This window comes from Chiloscyllium plagiosum, unplaced genomic scaffold (assembly GCF_037043375.1).
Source record: "Chiloscyllium plagiosum isolate Xiang-an unplaced genomic scaffold, Cpla_swu_hap1 HiC_scaffold_31, whole genome shotgun sequence".
In the NCBI taxonomy this organism is placed as follows: Eukaryota; Metazoa; Chordata; class Chondrichthyes; order Orectolobiformes; family Hemiscylliidae; genus Chiloscyllium; species Chiloscyllium plagiosum.
Genome location: NW_028270169.1, coordinates 54,816,087 through 54,834,121, shown reverse-complemented (window position 1 = coordinate 54,834,121; position 18,035 = coordinate 54,816,087). Strand labels below are relative to the sequence as shown.

Sequence of the window (18,035 nt, the reverse complement as noted above, 5' to 3'; positions counted from 1 at the left end):
TAGGTCTCTGGATTAATAGTCTAGCAATAAGAATGGAGAAGAACCCACTGGCTGGCAGTTTGTAATTGCATGACTTACGGAAGTGGAAAATGTATCCTTCACTGCACTAAGGTTGCTGAATAATACGAGGATGGGCTAATCTGACTACCTTAATACTGTATAACTAATAAAGCTCTGCACTTAAATTCATAATATTAGTCTTTTGCCATCTAATTCAAAAACTAGCATCTTAAAATAGTTAGAAATTATACAGCAATTCTCATTCTAGAATGTTCTAGAGGAAAGTACAGCAAAATTGTCATCTGGCATGCCTGTAGACTTGCTGGTGCTGGTTAGTGAAAATGCCAACATACAGGTAGTTGAATTACTCCAGACACAAGGCAAGATTATGCTCTGTCTTTGAGAGACTGAAGGGAGAGGAGAAGCAGCTGTGCATTCAAGGACCCCACATATCCAAACTATAACTGAAGATCAGGTTGACCAACACAACAGCTTTCAATGAAACATGAGCTGTCGGTTTCACTTACATCAACTCCAAGCAGTAACATCTTCACTTAGGCACACTGAAATTATATGCATGCATCAATTCCGGTCAGTGTAAAACTGAAATACAACCTCTACTTATTTACAATCTATGAGTTTTTTTTTGTAAAAAAGGATGTATTTTCTGACCACTGAAAGTGTTTGGCTGCTGGAAATTCCAACTCCTAGAAAATTTCAATTGGCAGATTGCCAAATTTGACTTTTATTTATTGTTTTCAGATGTACTAAAATACAGTACAAAGTTCTGTTTGCATGCTTAATACAGGCAGATTGTACCATACAAAGTACACCAGGGTAGCAAAACAGACCGCAGAATACAGTGTTACAGCACAGTGAAGGTGCAGAGAGAAAGCGAGAGAGAGATCAGAATTAAGGTTTGAGAGGTCCATTCAAAAGTCTGATAACAGCAGGGAAGATGCTGTTCTTGAATCTGTCCGTACATGCATTCACACTTTTGTATCTTCAGCCCATTGGAACAGGGTAGAAGACAGTATAACCGGGATGGGAGGGGTCTTTGATCAAGTTGGTTGCTTTCCTGAGGCAATGGGAAGCATAGTTGGGAGTCAATGGATAGACAGGCGAAAGTGGGTATTGCAGATGCTGGACATTAGAGTCAAGTTTACAGTCGTGTTGGAAAAGCAGAGGTCAGGAATGATGAAGAGCTTTTGCCCGAAACATCGATTTTCCTGCTTCTCAGATGCTGCCTGACCTGCTGTGCTTTTCCAGCACTATCCTAATCTTGACTCAATAGATAGAAAGCTGGTTTGCATGATGGCCTGGGCTGTGTTCGCACTCTCTGAAGTTTCTTGTGGTTTTGGAACAGCAGTTTCCATACCACACTGTGAAGCATCCAGATAGGAGGCTTTCAACAGTACATCTACACAAACAGGCAAGTGAATTATGGACATGCTGAATGTCCTTAGCCTGAGGAATTAGACACATTGATGTGCTTTCAAGTTGATATGGCTGGACCAACACAGACTGTCGGTGATCATCACTCACAGGAACTTGACACTCTGGACCGTCACCACCTCAGCATTACTGATGCAGACAGGCGAGAGTCCTCCACTCCACTGCTTTAAGTCAGTGACCAGTTCCTTCATGTTGCTGATGTTGATGGAGAGATTGTTGTATTTACACCAGGCCACTAAAGTCTCAGTATCTTCCCTATACTCTGCCTCATCATCGTTTGAGATTCAATCTACAATGGTGTCATCAGCAAACTTAAAAATGGAGTTGATGCAGAATTTGGCCACACAGCCGTGAGTGTACAAGGAGTACAATAGGGGACTGCGCCTTGCGGAGCACCAGTGCTGAGGATTATCGTGCAGGTGGTGTTTTTGCCTATTCCTACTGCTTGCGGTCTGCAGGTCAGGAAATCAAGGATCCAGTTACAGAGGGGGGAGCTAAGACCTAGTTCTTGGAGTTTAAAGATGAGCTTGTTTGGAATTACGGTGTGGAAGGCAGAGCTGTAGTCAATAAGCAGCAGCCTGACAAGTATATTTTTATCCAGACATTCCAAGGATAAGTGTAGAGCTAGGGAGATGGCGTCAGCCGTAGATATGTAGAGGATTGCAAAGGATCGGGGCAATCTGATTGGCTCGTGTTGATGTGAGCCATGACGAACCTCTCGAAGCACTTCATAATTATGGAGGTCAGAGTTACCTGGCAGTAATCAATAAGGCACACTGCATGATTTTTCTTTGGCATCAAGATGGTGGTCATCTGCTTGAAGCAGGTGGGGACTTGCTTCAAAATAAGGAGGATGAAGACGCCAGTGAATATACTCCAGCCAGCTGTTTCCACACAGGACCTGAGTATGGGGCCTGGAGCTCCATCCAGGCTGTTCACTTTCCCTGGTCAGCCTTAAGAAGGTCAATCTAACATCTGCAGCAGTGACCAAGGGTACAGGTGCACCCGAGACTGATGGTGTGGGTGACGTCAATTCACTGCATTTCTGTTCAAAACGTGCATAGAATGTGTTGAGCTCATTGGGTAAAGATATACTGCTGCTTGCAATCCTGTTCAACTTCACTTTGTAGCCTGTTACATTGTTTAAGCTTTGCCACAAACAACGGGTGTCCACGTGGTTAGTCTGGGTCTCAAGCTTGGTTTGGTATTGCCTCTTGGCGTCTCTGATGGACTTACAAATGTAGTACCTGGATTTCCTGTATAGGTCATGGTTGCCCGACTGGTACACCTCAGACCTCGACTTCAACAGGGAGTGGATCGCCATGGTCATCCGTGGTTATCAGCCAGGGAATATTCAGAATAACTTCTTCAGCACACCGTCTTCTACACACTGACCACTGAGGTCTGTAACAGGAGTGGCATACACATTTAGGTTGGCTGCTAAGGTCTTGAATATGGAATTTTACACCAATTCTAATCAATCTCATAGAAGACCTTCTGTTTCCTCGGACCAACACTGCACTACCTTCTGTATTGGGTCCTCACACTTCAATTTCTGCGTGTAAGCTTCTGTTCAAAATGAGCATGGAATCATTGAGCTCATTGGGTAAAGATGTGCTGTTGCTAAAGATGCACTTGTGTTCAGATGTGCCAAAGTGCAGATGGGGGAATGGAGCAGTGGGCATCTTTGAAGGTTGCATAGCAATGGTCAAGGATTTACTGCACATAATTAAAATCAACGTTGAATAATCCGTAATCAAAGATCCAATTTATAAAGTGCGAAAAATGTCATGTACAAGTGTTGAAAAAAAGGGTACAGAAAATGGGGCATTTAAAAGACATTTTAGAATTTAATCAAGATCTAATTAATCTATATAACAGACGGCAGAAATATATCATTTGATCTTTCATGTCAGAAGGAGAACAATAGATGGTTGGAATACAATAACTAAACAAAGTCAAAAGACATTTCATGTATCAAATGTTATTAATGTGAAAGGAAAACACACATTTATCTCCTCTTCAATAATACAATCTGTAATAAACACAAGTTTCCACTAAAGATTTTGTCCAAGTTGCCGTGTTATACCAGAAAATCTTTAAAATCCTCCAAAACTAATCAGGAGAGATTCTTCACAACTAAAAAACAGATAGTTGCTTAAAAAAAAAACAAATCAGTTCCCAATTGTCAAAGGAGGGCTGTCAGCTCAGGTGTGACTGTTCATAGGTACAATCTGTCTAAGCAGTGCAAAACAAAAAACAACTAATCTAAATGTCAGACTTCTATTAAATAAAGTAATCTAAAGCTGTTTTCAAAATATTTTACAACATTTGAGAAAGGAGAGGAAGTAGATCATTCAGCCTCTCAAGTCTGTTCCAACATTCATTACCTAGTCTAGTGTATTTGTTTCTAATTCCACATTCGCATTTACCAACTGGCCACCATAACTTCTGCTTTTCCTGTCTTTCAAGCATCTATCCACCTATACCTTAAAAGTTTGTAAAACCCCCACCTCCACCACTATGAGAGGAAGTGTCTCAGAGTCTCTCAATCCTCAGAACAAAGTTCTTGCATCACTGTCCTGAAAGGGCCTGCTGTTGAAACTGTACCTCTGGACTCACCCACACTGTTTCCACCTCCGTGTTAGGATATTCAGGACCTTTTAAGGTTCAATCAAGTTACCACTCACTCCTTTAAACTGCAGTGGAAGCATGCCCAGTCTGTCCAACCTATCTTCATAAAACAATTTGCTCATTCTAGGTTACCAGTCTTGTAAACATCCTCTCAATCATCTTCAATGTACTTACAGCTTTCCTTAAATAAGAAAACCAAAATGCAGACAGTATTCAAGATATGCACACTCCAATATCTTACATAAGTGAAGCAAAACATCCCAACTTTAATGTCAATGCCCCTCAAAACGACAAACAGCACCCCATTAGCTTTCCTGATTATGTGCTGTACCTGACCCTCACTATAACACCTAAATCTCTCTGCACCACGGAAATCCGTACCCATTTTCCATTTAATTTCTTCCAGCCAAAGTGACCAACTTCATATTTTCCCACATTATATGCGGTCAGATTTTTGCCCTTTCACTCAACACACTTATTACTGTCCACCTATAACTTCCTTGTCTTCTTCACCATGTACTTTCCTGCCTATTGGGTGTCATCTGCAAATTTCAGGATTAGTCTTTTGCTTCCCTCATCTAAGTCATTGCTGTACATTTTTATAAAAGTTGAGGCCCAACAAACATCTCCCTGGGACTCGTCTTGACATATCCTGACAATCAGACAGGCACAGTTACGCACATACATGGTAATCTTTAACCCCTGTACCATGACCTTGTATTTTCCCTTTGATTTGACACCTTATCAAATGCATCTGGAAATTCAAGTATAGTTAGTGAGTTTTGAGAAGATTTGTAGCTCACGTTGAGGTTCTGGATGTAAGTTTTTTTAAACTTACATCCATTCACGTATAGTACATCTAACGACATGCCTTAATCCACAGTGCATGAGACTCCTTCAAAGAACCTTCAATTAATTTTTTAAGCATGACCTTGCACTTTCTGAAGAATGCAACTATAATCTCATCAACGATCAATTCTAACACAAGTTGTCAAACTACCTGGTCTAGATCACTTCCTCCCCTCCTTCTTGAATAGAGGGATTATATTTGTTACTTCCCACCTTTTTGAAACCTTTCCTGAACCTTTAATACCCACACATCAACTACCATACTGGCAACCTCTATCAAGATGCTAGAGTGATACCCACCTGGACCCAGAGACCTGACAGCCTGCAGCGACATCAGTTTGCCGAGTTCCACTTCCTTCATGATTGTAATTTCACCAAGTTCCTTTCTCCCTCCTCCTTGCATACTTATCGCTATTAGCGGAAGAGTTTTGTATCCGCAACAGTGACAGAGCAGAACATTTGTTCTTTTCATCTACCATTTCCTTATCTACTAATTCCTCACTCTCTGTTAGAGAACCAACAAACTCTATTTCCTCTTTTTCTTTTAAGATACTTGTCGAAACTCTTGCTAAGTTTTTACATTTCTAGCTAGTTCCCTCATGCTCTAATTTCTTCCTCCTGACTAACATTTTAAACACTGGCATTCTTTATATTCTAACCAAATCATCTAACATGCCACTTGTCTTTGTGCAGTTATATGCTTTTTCCTTATGTTGATGTTTCCCTGAATGAGTTAGTTAAGCATGAATGGTAAGCCCTTATTGAGTTTTCTCAAGTGGTCCTTAAATGTCTGCTACTGTGTTTCTACTGATCTTTCCATCGTGTGCCAGTTCACTTCAGCCAGACCAGCTTTCATGCCCATAGTTTAAAATACCAGTCTTCGACCCAACTTCCTTCCCTTTCAAACTAATGTAAAATTCAATCGTGTTGCAGTCACTGGGTCTCCAGGAGTGCCTTTATTCTGGGTCAGTAATGATTCTTGATGGGCTGAAGGGCCTCTCTCTCTACTGTATGATTCCGTTACATTACGGAATGGAGAAAGCGAGGAAGCTTCATGAGTAAGGGAAAACTATTTCGCTTTTCAACAGGTAGCTTGAGAATAAACTTCACAAACCGCAACTGCTCCAAAAGTGCAGCTTTCATTGAAAACTCTTAACTCTAGAGATGAAGATATATATTCAAAGCCCAGAGGATGCCAGAAGTTTCAGTTCAGAAAAATTACAGTCAATTTTTTTTTTTCAAAACCAGAATAAAGAAGCTTGGCTAGCTCATCAAGGTGACATGGGAATGAAGCTCAAAATGTGTTGCTGGAAAAGCGCAGCAGGTCAGGCAGCATCCAAGGAGCAGGAGAATCGACATTTCGGGCATAAGCCCTTCATGGGAATGAAGTCGTCAACGTACATGCACAAGTAAACCTGTACTTTCCCATTAGAAAAACAGTACACAGGAAATTAATGCCTCTTACAACATTTTTACTGTTATACAAAATTTGCATGCTTCATGTGCGTAAATTGAAGTATCAAGTCTTTTTTATCCAAAATTTAAATTTTAGTCTTGTATGTTGCATGGACGTACTCAAGGCGTTATATAACTGTACAGTACAGGAGGCCATTCTACCATTATCTTTTCAAATCCAACTCAATCCCTTCACACCTCAGCTTTCCACGTATTGCTGTACTTTTTCTCTCTCATTTATTCAATTCCCTTCTGAAAGGATGACAATGCAGGACTTCACACAAGTTCCAAAATAGACCACATTTAATCTACAATTCTGTACAAGTTATTAGCCCCTCCAAAAAATATAGATTGCGCAATCACTATATAAATTTGAGTTGAACCATTTTATTTTACCTATCAATGCCCAGCCACAATATTCAATTCCAAGGTAGCCACTTTCCCTCCCTTGCTACAAGAGTTACATTTGGAAGAACTTGGTCAAATTAAACAGAATGAATCAAGCAAGCTGCTGCAGTGCCTAAGAGAAAGTGCTATTTCGGTTCATGCACGAGCTAAACATTATGAATTTTATAACTTAGTCTGTGTCACCCAGCATGTCAGAATTAATCTTCAGATTACACTCTAATCTCGGCCTGTATTAGAAACCATGTATACTGCATACATGCTGAACGCAATGCAAGATTAAACAGACAGTTTGTTTATACCCTGGATTTCAACCAAAAGCAAAGCTCTGTACAATTACTTGGGTGGTTGACGTTTGCATTGTCCAGCAGAGTGACGTATCCAGTCATGTTACTGGGAATACGGACATCACGGATTTCCTGCAGATTGCTGGGATTCCTCCCCAAGGATACAGTGACCTGTTGTGGCATGTAGCTTTGATCACTAGCTGCCACTGCTATTGATAGGTGCTTCAGTACGACATCAGGTTTTAACCGCAACCTACAAAATAAAGAGCAAGTTCATTCACACTTAGAAAATTTCTGTTTGAAAATTAGACATATATATGTAGTGTACATTTGACGAATAAAGCATTTACACCAAGCTGGAGAACTGCATTTAATTTCTTCTTCCTGAACCTCTCACCACAGTCCAGAGTTTGACAATTTGTCCCAATATCAGTACACTGATTTTTTTTCTGAGCAGGGAGAGGTGACGACAGACATCAAGAAAGAAATTAACTTTTGACACATCTTTTGACGACAGCTTATTAAAGGAACTGATACTGAAACTCAAAATCAGCCAGTACTGGAGACACTTGGGAAGTTAGTACCAGTGAAGCAAAGTTATTATTTCAGGGGATGCCATTCATTAAAGATTGAAGTCAGAGCTCAATGGTTTACCCAATCTTTTTTGATAAACGGTACAATCAATGTGATAACAGCCATAACAGTGTGGTACAAACAGAAAAAAAAACAGCAAAAGAGGGGTCACTGGGCCCTTACCAAATCTAGACACCTCTCAGGGACAGGTCTTGTACATTTTGGTTTTGTCTTCCCAAATTAGTTCTATTTTTTCCCCTCATGCTTTACCTTCTTTTTAAATCTTAATTATGCAGGATATTTCTAAATGCAATGGAGGAACATACATCAGTTACATTTTGGAAAAATAATCTTTTTAGTTTCCCCTTTTTTAAATTGGTGGTCAACACATTGACTTCTACATATTTACCCATTAAAATTGTCAATATTTATTTTGTTTATTAATCTGACCCTTAAACTATGTCCATTCAACGAAATCCAGCCCAGCATCTCTTGCCTTTCATTATAAATCTGGTCCCTTAAGCCTTGGTGTCATGGTGAACCAGCGACGTACCTTTGCCAGACATAACCTAACTGTCCTATAGACCAAAGTCTAATGCACTCCTCTCTCCCAAATTCATTCCAGATCTGACACCGAACTACTGGAATTGCATACAAACTGACCTTGCTTGGGGCAATGATGGGTAAAACAAAAAAACACTTGACATTTATACAAAGGGAACATATAAATATAAAAGGTAAATATAAGATAATTATGTGAGCATGTCTATATAAGATGCCTGATGAAGCAATGACACTGGGTGAGCGGCCATGGGAAGAAATCAAGAAATGAAGCAGAGGTAGTCCCAAGCCATTGTGATCAAGGGTGGACTTTGAAAAGATACCACAGAACACCAGAGTTTAGGAACACCCCATGCTTTTAAGAAAAATTGTAACATTTTCATGGGTTAGATTGCCCAATAAATGATCATATTGAGCTCGCCAGCAATCAGAGTGGTGGTACAAAACACAGATTGCAATGGGATTTAAATTGCAACCCTCAGAGTCATCAGTTTACAGAATCTCATGCAGCAGCAAACCAGCACACAAAGCTACTTACATAAGCCCAAAAGTGTGGTGCTTGATTTTTTTCCTCTCTAGAGGCATAATTCATGTTATTGCATAAATTCTACCTAAGTCATGTTATATGTGAAACTCAGTTATAGACATAAGTGCAAAAGGATCAGGCAGATCTGAGATTCTCTCGAAGCTTTCTGACACCATGTTGAGAACCGTGCAAATTAGCACTGGGTAGATACATTTCTGGGAGCAACTAAGGTTTTACATTGCACTCTCACTTTCTTGATATTTTCTCTCTTTTTATTTGAGATGGTAGGAGGAGGAGGAGGATGGTGACATAGTGGTAGTGTCATTGAACTATCAACCGAGAAGCCCAAATGAATACTCTGAGAACATGAGTTCAAATCTCACCCAAGGCAGCTAATGGAACGTAAATTCAAAGAATAAAATTGGTGTATAAAACCAATTTTAATTATGATAATAACTATTTTCAATTGGCCTGACTCTCAAATGTTCTTTAAATAATGAAATCTACCATCCTTACCTGGTTTGACCCACATGTGACACCGGACTGACAGCAAGGTAGTAGACTATTAACTGTCCTCTGAAATGGTCCCTTTGTTCGTAGGCAATTAGGTACAAACAATAAATGCTTTCCATGCTGGTAGCTCCCACATTCCATGAAAGGATAAACAAACTTTGAACTAAGTTGAACTTGGGGTGGCACGGTGGCTCAGTGGTTAGCCGGGACCCAGGTTCGATTCCAGCCTCAGACTGTCTGCGTGGATTTGCACATTCTCCCCGTGTCTGTGTGGGTTTCCTCCGGGTGCTCTGGTTTCCATCCACAGTCCAAAGATGTGCAGGTCATGCTAAATTGCCCATAGTGTCAGGTGCATTAGTCAGAGGAAAATGGGTGAGTTACTCTTCGGAGGGTCAGTGTGGACTTCTTGGGCCAAATGGCCTGTTTCCACACTTTAGGGAATCTCATCTAAGTGAGCTTGAAAATGATCAAAGGTTGATTATTTAGATCTTGAAGCTAACTGCTCTAGTTGTATTTTCAGATCCATACCTCAAGGGCCAAGAACAGTACTGAGTTCCTGATGTCTGCCAAAGGGATTACAGATACATTGTGGTCATGATTAGATTTGTTACTTAGTCGTTTGCAGTACTAAAAGTAATGACAAAATTATGCAACCTGTTCTGTGTAATAGCACCCAGGCCCAAGTAAATCCAGGGAATCTAACTATACCTGAGGGAGTAAGGAACAGAGGTAATACTGATGGTGTTAGGTGAAAGGAAGTGTTTTGTATTGTTATAAATTAGTTCATTATAATTATTATTATTACTTTTATTATTTGTTATTGAAAGCAAAATACTGCAGATGCTGGAGACCTGAAATAAAAATGGAGTCATTCAGGAGGTCGGACAACATCTGTGAAGAGAGAAACAGCTAATTTTTCAAGTCCAATAAGACTCCTCTTCAGAATTAGAGACATTTTGTTTCTGTTTTCACAGAAGACACAAACATACAGAAAAAACAAATAGCCATGGAGCTAATGAAAACAAACCTCCAGGACTTGATAGCCTGCATCTTAGCAATATTAGAGAGGCAGGTGAAAGGACAATGTATGCACTAGATATTATTTTCTGAAATTCCTCAAATTCGAGAATGGTTTCTCTTTGTCACAGTTAATTGCAAGTTACAAAATGCAACACCATTATTCAAGGAAGGGGAGAGTAACAAGAGAACTACAGAGTAAATACTCTGATATAAGTCATTAAGAAGCCTTAGTGCAAGTAGCAAATCAGAGTATAAACAGACAAAATTAACAGTCTCATTAAAATAAATTTGGCTGACAAATATTGGAGATTGTTGAGGATTAGATAAAGGGAAACCAATAGATATAGCATGCCCGGATTCCAAAAGGGCATTCCGTAAGGGGTCATACAAAAGATTAATATGTAAGATAAGAGCCCATGGATTAAGCATAACATCATCATGGATGGAAGACTGGTTAACAGAAAGCAAGCAGAGTAAGGATAAAAAAGCTTATGTAAAATAGTAGGGCCATAGTTATCCACTATTTCTGGTGCAAAACCAGTGTCTTCCACTGCAAAAAGAGAAAAAAATATATGTTCCTCTCATTCTACCTCACCTTAACACCATCAGCATTACCTGTATTCCTCTCTCCCGCATGTGTATTTCGTTTCCCTGGAGGTACTTGGGCCCAGATGCCACTATTTTGAACAGTTGCATTATTCTCTCATTACAGAAATTAGAAAATAGTGATAAACAGATCATTAGGAGAAAGTGATGACTGCAGATGCTGGGGATCAGAGCTTAAAAATGTGTTGCTGGAAAAGCGCAGCAGGTCAGGCAGCATCAAAGGAGAAGGAGAATCGACGTTTCGGGCATGAAGGGCTTATGCCCGAAACGTCGATTCTCCTTCTCCTTTGATGCTGCCTGACCTGCTGCGCTTTTCCAGCAACACATTTTTAAGCAATAAACAGATCATTGGTAACTTGGCAACTGTAATTGATGGAACACAAAAATAAATCCATCAGAACCAACAACACAAAGCTCAATGGGTATGTAACTTTAGAGAAGAGTTGCAAGAGTATGCAAAAGAGATACAGTAGATCAAATGAGTGGGCAGATGTAACAACAAGGTAGGGAAGTGTGAGGTTATTAATTTTGATAGTTATAAAAGAGCAAAGATTATTTTAACTGCACTCAGAAAGAACACAGTTAAGAAGTGACACAGTGGCAGCTGAAGTAGAAGATCAGTCCCAATCTTAATGGATGAAAACTCAGGTTTGAGAAGCTAAATGATTTACTGATTCCTAATTTTCATGTGCATGGCAGATGCGAAATTTTAATTCAAATATAGGATTGTAGAATAAACCTGGAACAGAAATCAGTATTGGTAGCAATAAAAGTGCTGAATTATTGTAAAAACCCATCAGATTCACTAAAGTCATTTCAAGAAGGACATCTGCCTGGCCTCACCAATCGGTCAGAAGTCACACAACACCAGATTATAGTCCAACAATTCTATTTAAAATCACAAGGTTTCGGAGTGCCCCTCCTTGCTCAAGTGAAGTGATAAAACCTGGTTTCATGTGACTTCTGACTTTGTCCACTCCAGTCCAACACTGGCATCTCCAAATCATGGTCAGCTATAGGGGATGTTAGATTCTCAGCAATCTGTTTAATTCGGTAAAGACTACATAAATGTTTTTGAAAATTAACATGGGAAAAAAAAATGGAAATTTGGACACTGCTGTTTGCAGAGAATGCACCAAATGTGCTTTTTTTTCAAAAAACAATTCCAAGGTCAAACATAGATCTGTGAGATGTTCATTTATTGGTTAGAGAGAGTCATATAACTACTTTAAAAAAATACTGGATTTGATACTTTTTAAGAGACAAGCTGGCACTAGGTAGCTTTGGAATTAACAGGTGCTGAGCAACAGCTATTCAATTTTCAAATTATCATTGGTCACAGAATTGAGAAAGGTAGTTGTACTCAAGACATCTGGAAAGACATCTACAAGTAATGACAGGACTCGCTTTCTCATCCTCAGAATAAAGGAAAAAAAGCAACCCTCATAGGCTTTGAAAAGAAGAATATCCAACTTAAGCAAAGACCTAGGTCTAACTGACTGTCTACTCAATTGAAGATCATCCATACTCTGCAGCCAATCATGTGACATCATGTCAAAAACAAAAGAACTGAGAGAAAATTACTTCATTCCACCCTCACATTTTGGACTCTTGATCCACAAGAGTCTTTCTTCCTATATTTCCCACCCATAATATTTCTACAGAGCTGCATCTATCTTATGTCTATCTTATTTGTGAATGAAAGTGTGCATGTTTGGGTTTAAAGGTGACATAGTTTAAATGTGTAGTAAGTGAATAATAAATTTTGCCACAAAAGCAGAAGTTGCTGAAAAATCTCAGCAGGTCTGGCAGCATCTGAGAAGTTCGAGGAAGGGTCACCGGACCCAAAACGTTAACGGATTTCTCTTCACAGATGCTGCCGCATCTGCTGAGCTTTTCCAGCAACTTCCATTTTTGTTTCTGATTTACAGCATCCACAGTTGTTTCGGTTTATATTTAATCAATTTCAACCACTTGTTAAAGGATACGCTTGTTTATAAGATAAGGTTTTTCTTGTTTACTAATGAAACCTGGTGTGAATTTCTTTTGCCCTAGACAGCATCAAGATCAAGCAATGTAACCATTTTGGCGATTCAATTGGCCATTTTTACATTTGCCATGGCTCATGGAATAGTGGGGTTTCTTTCGTCAGGGTCATGAAAATTCTTCACCTTCTGAACTAGCCTAGCAAGCAATGTAAGGTCCACCAGCGTCTTCACAAGGAAAGTTAGAGATAGGCAAAAACGTTAGCTTTACCAATGATGCCTATGACTTGTAATTTTTTAAAAATATAAATCTTTGCTTGTAGCACTGTATCAGTACTAAGGTTGCCTTTTAATAAATTTGTACTCAAGTCCCTTTATCCAGAAAGCATGTTTTAACTTGAAACAGATCTACAAATTCATTTTACTTTAATTCTTTATATATTTGGCAAACTTGGAAACTTTTATTTTTCCATTCCCTTAAAATGGCACAAATGATTAAATTACTTCAATCTTTATGACTCAAACTCAATTTAGTCTGAGAACTACAGAGGAACCTTGATTATCCGAATATCGATTATCCGAAGGATACTGAAATGCTGCTGAGAACAGTCCAGGACATCGATGGGAGTCCAGGCACTGTCTCCAAGTGACTGACCTCCCGCTCTCTCTCTCCCCACACAGGCGTGTACCCTAACCCCCTCTTCCCCAGGTAATCTCACCAATACTGTCCTGTACAGGACAAAGGTGGAACCTACCAAAAAGTCACAGTAAAAAGGTGTGCGTGAGTATGGTATTTGGAGACTCACCCCTCAAAAGGCAGGAGCAGCAGCAGTCTTGTTGTTGGTGTAGAGCCCGGCTGCCCCTGGGGGGGGCAGTGCTGGACAGGGGCGCAGCAGGTTGGTGGCGTTGGCGGCACGGACCGTGTTGGGGGCAGTGTTGGATGGGTTTGGGGCCAGGCATGGGCTGGATGGGGTTGGGTGCGGTGTTGGACAGGGTTGTGGTTGGGGTCAGGGGGTGGGGACGGCGTTGAACGGGGTTGGGGTCCACGGTGGAGGTGGTGTTGGACAGGGTTGGGGGAGGGGCAGGGGTTCGCACGAGGTGCTGCTGCTGCTGCCTAGTCTCCTGGACAGGGAGCAGACTTAACAGAACCCCAGAGGAAATGCATTAAATCAATTAACCGAATAATCAATTATCCGAATGAAATAACGCCCGATCATCTCATAAGTGAGGTTCTTCTGTAAACAAATATTCGTTCCTACAAGCAAAATACAAAGGTAAAAGGTGAAGTTGCCATAGCTATAAAGGACCATAGGGATGTTGTCTCATTAGAGATGGGAGGGCTTGAGAAAGAGGTTCCTTCACGAGCACCTCAACCATTGCAGGAATTGAACTCATGCTGTCGGCATGACTCTGCATCACAAACCAGCTGTCCAGCCAGTTGAGCTAAGTGATCCCCATATGAGCATTTACATGTAAGGTTTCTGCTATGATTGGTCTGCCCACCTGATCCAGTGTGAACAAGAACTCCCATCTGATTGCCAATAAGAAGTGGTTTCTCCATTGGTCATCTTGTCAATATCTGTAGAGTTTGAAGATGCTTCTATGGTGGTGTAGCACTTGATTATCATCTTCAACTTATCTAGCTCTCGATCGCTATCTGTAGAACACTGAATTGTCTGCTCTGTAAAGAGTTGAGAAATACATTACATTTATTAGACACAATTCAAACAAAAATACACAGCTGTTTATGAATGCTTATCCATGGTTTCCTGAATTCCATTATGGGAGGAGTTACAGTTAGTCTGTCTTTATATCTTTAAGAGGCATGCTTGCGATATCACCACTAGATTACAACGTGACCTGAGGGCATAAGTGTTTCAGACTACATCTTACCTCAGGTTATTTGAAGCATGACATGGATAACAAATGTCAAATCAGGCACTGAATGTAATCGGTATATACATCAGTGAGCTGTTATCAGTTTCTGTTGGTTCTTTTAATGTCACAATACCCACGTCCAGTTTCTTGTATTATCCCTCGCAATACAAGAAACTAACTTAGAGTTTAAAGTCATCAAATTAAATAACTTTTTTAAAAAAAACTTCCAAACACAGATATTCAAACAAACTCCAAATGATGTTTCAATCGGAGTTGAATAACTTATGTTATCTTGTTTTGGGACGTATTTACCAAACTGCTTGTCAAATCATGGGATACATCTAGTTGTTTCAAAATCTGCAATGACAATCGGAGTGAGACTCAAACTCACGAGCTAAAATAAACTCCAATGTGTGTAATTCTCATGCCTGCAAATAATACAGATTTTCACACCAGGGTCCAAATGAGGTGGGAGGTGGCCAGCAGTTTGAGACAGGTGAGGTGGTGACACAATGCCAGCTGGGTGTGGAAGAGGACACATTATCAGGTAGATGGCTAAGTACCGAGACAGCTCAGAAGGGTCAGGCCTGAGCTTGGGAAAAAACGGGGGACTGGAGGGGAGGCATGCATGATCATTGCGAGCACGATTATTTTTTGTGATGAAAGGGTGTTGGGAATCAGGTCAGGGATGGAGGATGTCGAATGTCCTTGGAGAGACCTGGAGTCATCGGTAGTCAGTGTTATCAACAGACAGTGCTGTAGAACAGGATAGCATGTATCTGAACTCCCATCAACTCCATTACAAAATAGGACCAGAATCAAAACGTTGGCATGTGTGTTAAAATTATCTAAGATTCTATGGCGATTTGGATAACAAGTGAATTATAACGGGTCATTTCATTAGGCTGTCAAAACAATAGGAATGCCAATGGTATTTCATTATGTTTATATGACACAGCAACTTGGAGCAATACACAGGCGTGGTTAAATGCCAACATCCTATTACTGTGTAATTTGCGCTATTCAGCTGATATTTTTGCAAATGTAGTACTTTGCTCCCTGTCTCACTCTTTAGGAATATTGAATGTCACGTAGTTGATGTGAAGTAAACTTGGCACAGCGACTTAAGACTCATACTGTGATCCAGCTGATGATGTTGCAGGACGAATGAAATCCTAACCTGAATCTGATTTGATAGATCACAGGGTGTTTTTTTTTAAATGGTCTTTCATCGAAACAAGCTTGTAAGATCCAATTGTAACAATAAAACGGAAGTTTATTACACAAAAAGGTGAAACAGAATAAACAAATTACACAATTTGAAAGATTGAATAGTTTTGTTCAATTCTTTGTCTTGAGAATTTCGTAACCTCTTCCTTAATTAGTCACACAACTGATTATAGACTAACATAACTTCAAATAACACCCTCAAGGTTCTAATTAAATACCTCTGGAACTTTCAAAATCAAATTCTTACACTTAGGCTATCTATTTCCTAACAATTCTCAACTATCTCTTTCACTGTGAGTAAGTGTTTCATACATCTAACTTGAACCAGGACTTCTGCTAATTTGAACCAACAGTTTTCCATGCTATCAGTTTGGCCCACTGCCAAAGAAACCTGCTCCTTCTAAAGTCAAACCTAATTAGTGTGCCTCAACATTTGTTTCACACTCAAAATTCTTCTAATGCAAAAATAACTCCCATAATATCCCCAGGGTCTCCCATTTTCCATACTGGTTCTTTAAAAAAAGGGTCCAGAAATAATGACAAATTAATCATTAAACCCCCTCATACTCACAGACCAAAACCCACATGCCACTACTTCAAAAGCCAAACTCAAAAGCAAATATCTAAAAATATATAAGTATATATAAATCTCACACCCTAGACCGCACCCATCAGGAGTGCCCTTTTACTAACAAGAATCTAACCACCTCTCTGGCATGGAAAATTAATTATTTGTGAAGTCTCATTTCTCCAGATAGTAATGATGTTGACAGTTTTAAAAATGCCAAAATTAAAAACAGTTTACATTTCCTCTCTGCACCTGGTTCAACATTGTACCTACCTGTAACAATTTCTACTTCCTGCTCAACCCTTTATTTCACATTCTTTCAACCTTTCTGCTTAAAGAGTTCCATAGTTGTTTTCTCTGTTCACTCAAGTCCCAAAAGCCCTCTTTTGCTCACTCTTCCATTATTAGCTTGCTCTACAGTAATAGACAATAATATTTTGAGCTGAAATGTGCAAGGATGTGTTTATTCAATGGTAGGTACCACAGGAGGCCCTGCTATAGCAAAGCCTGGCCCTGAAGGCATTTGAATATAAAGGTACATCTTATGCAGTTAATTTTAAGATATAACGCATCAACACGCTAATGGATTGTCTTCAAATGGACTTAGTTAAAAAAGTTCAAATTAACAAACTGAACTGCAGTGAAAATACTGGGTGTACAAAGCAAAATCTTTACAGATGTCAGATGCTTTGCAAAAAAAATCCATGCAATGTTAACTTGAAAATTGTTACTGTAATATTAATGAGTCTAGATGTGTATCATACAGTTATTCAACAAGAGAGAATCACAGCTCTGCCTGACCCTGACACACATTAGCATCATTACGTTATATAAGTAGCACATCAAACCAAGCTTAAACGGTCACAAATTAACTTCTCTGCAGAAACAAAAATCAAACATTATACATTTCCTGGGGGTCAAATAAACAGTTTAAGCTTGCTGGTCTCCTAAACGTGAATTTGAGCGCAGCAATTTATCCCTGAAATGATTTAGGCTGCCCCTTTGAATTCTGATGCAAATAAATATCATTTACTGGAATGATCAAGGCTAAGAAACTTTGACAATTCTTCCCTAAAATCATCAGCTATTCTAAGTTTTCCATAATTACATTCCTGGTTCATCACCTTTCTTCTTCAGAATCCTAGTGTTCTCTTGGTGCCCTGGAAATCACTTTGCTCTCTGTCATTGTTTTACAGTTAGACTCTTTCACACACATATATGTATATATATATATATATTACTTCGAATCATTTTCCTTGCCACCTTCAATCTTTAATATCTCTCATCCTCAAACCTTTCCCCGACCTGTTCTTCTGTTTCACTTGACTCTCCCCCATTTTCTCCACAACATGAAACCCATCTCATTTCCATCTCTCTTCAGTCCTGAAGAACAGTCACATTGGAATGGAAACATCAACTCCGTTTCCCTCGCCACATAGGATGCTGAGTTTCTTATCCTTCCCGGTTATCTGCTGCCAATCCATACCATA

At 39.7% G+C, this 18,035-nt stretch overlaps 1 protein-coding gene across 3 annotated transcripts in view; it reads right to left on the bottom strand.

Annotated features, from left to right (window-relative positions):
* The window catches only part of zzef1 (zinc finger, ZZ-type with EF hand domain 1), a 260,425-nt gene that overhangs the window by 219,162 nt on the left and 23,228 nt on the right, over positions 1-18,035 (bottom strand). For all 3 annotated transcript variants that reach the window (XM_043718816.2, XM_043718818.2, XM_043718817.2), the window contains exons 4-5: positions 14,373-14,550; positions 7,139-7,338 (exon numbers count right to left, since the gene is read on the bottom strand). In XM_043718816.2, the coding sequence (XP_043574751.2) occupies positions 7,139-7,338; positions 14,373-14,550 (378 nt within the window). The remainder of the gene's footprint in view (positions 1-7,138; positions 7,339-14,372; positions 14,551-18,035) is intronic.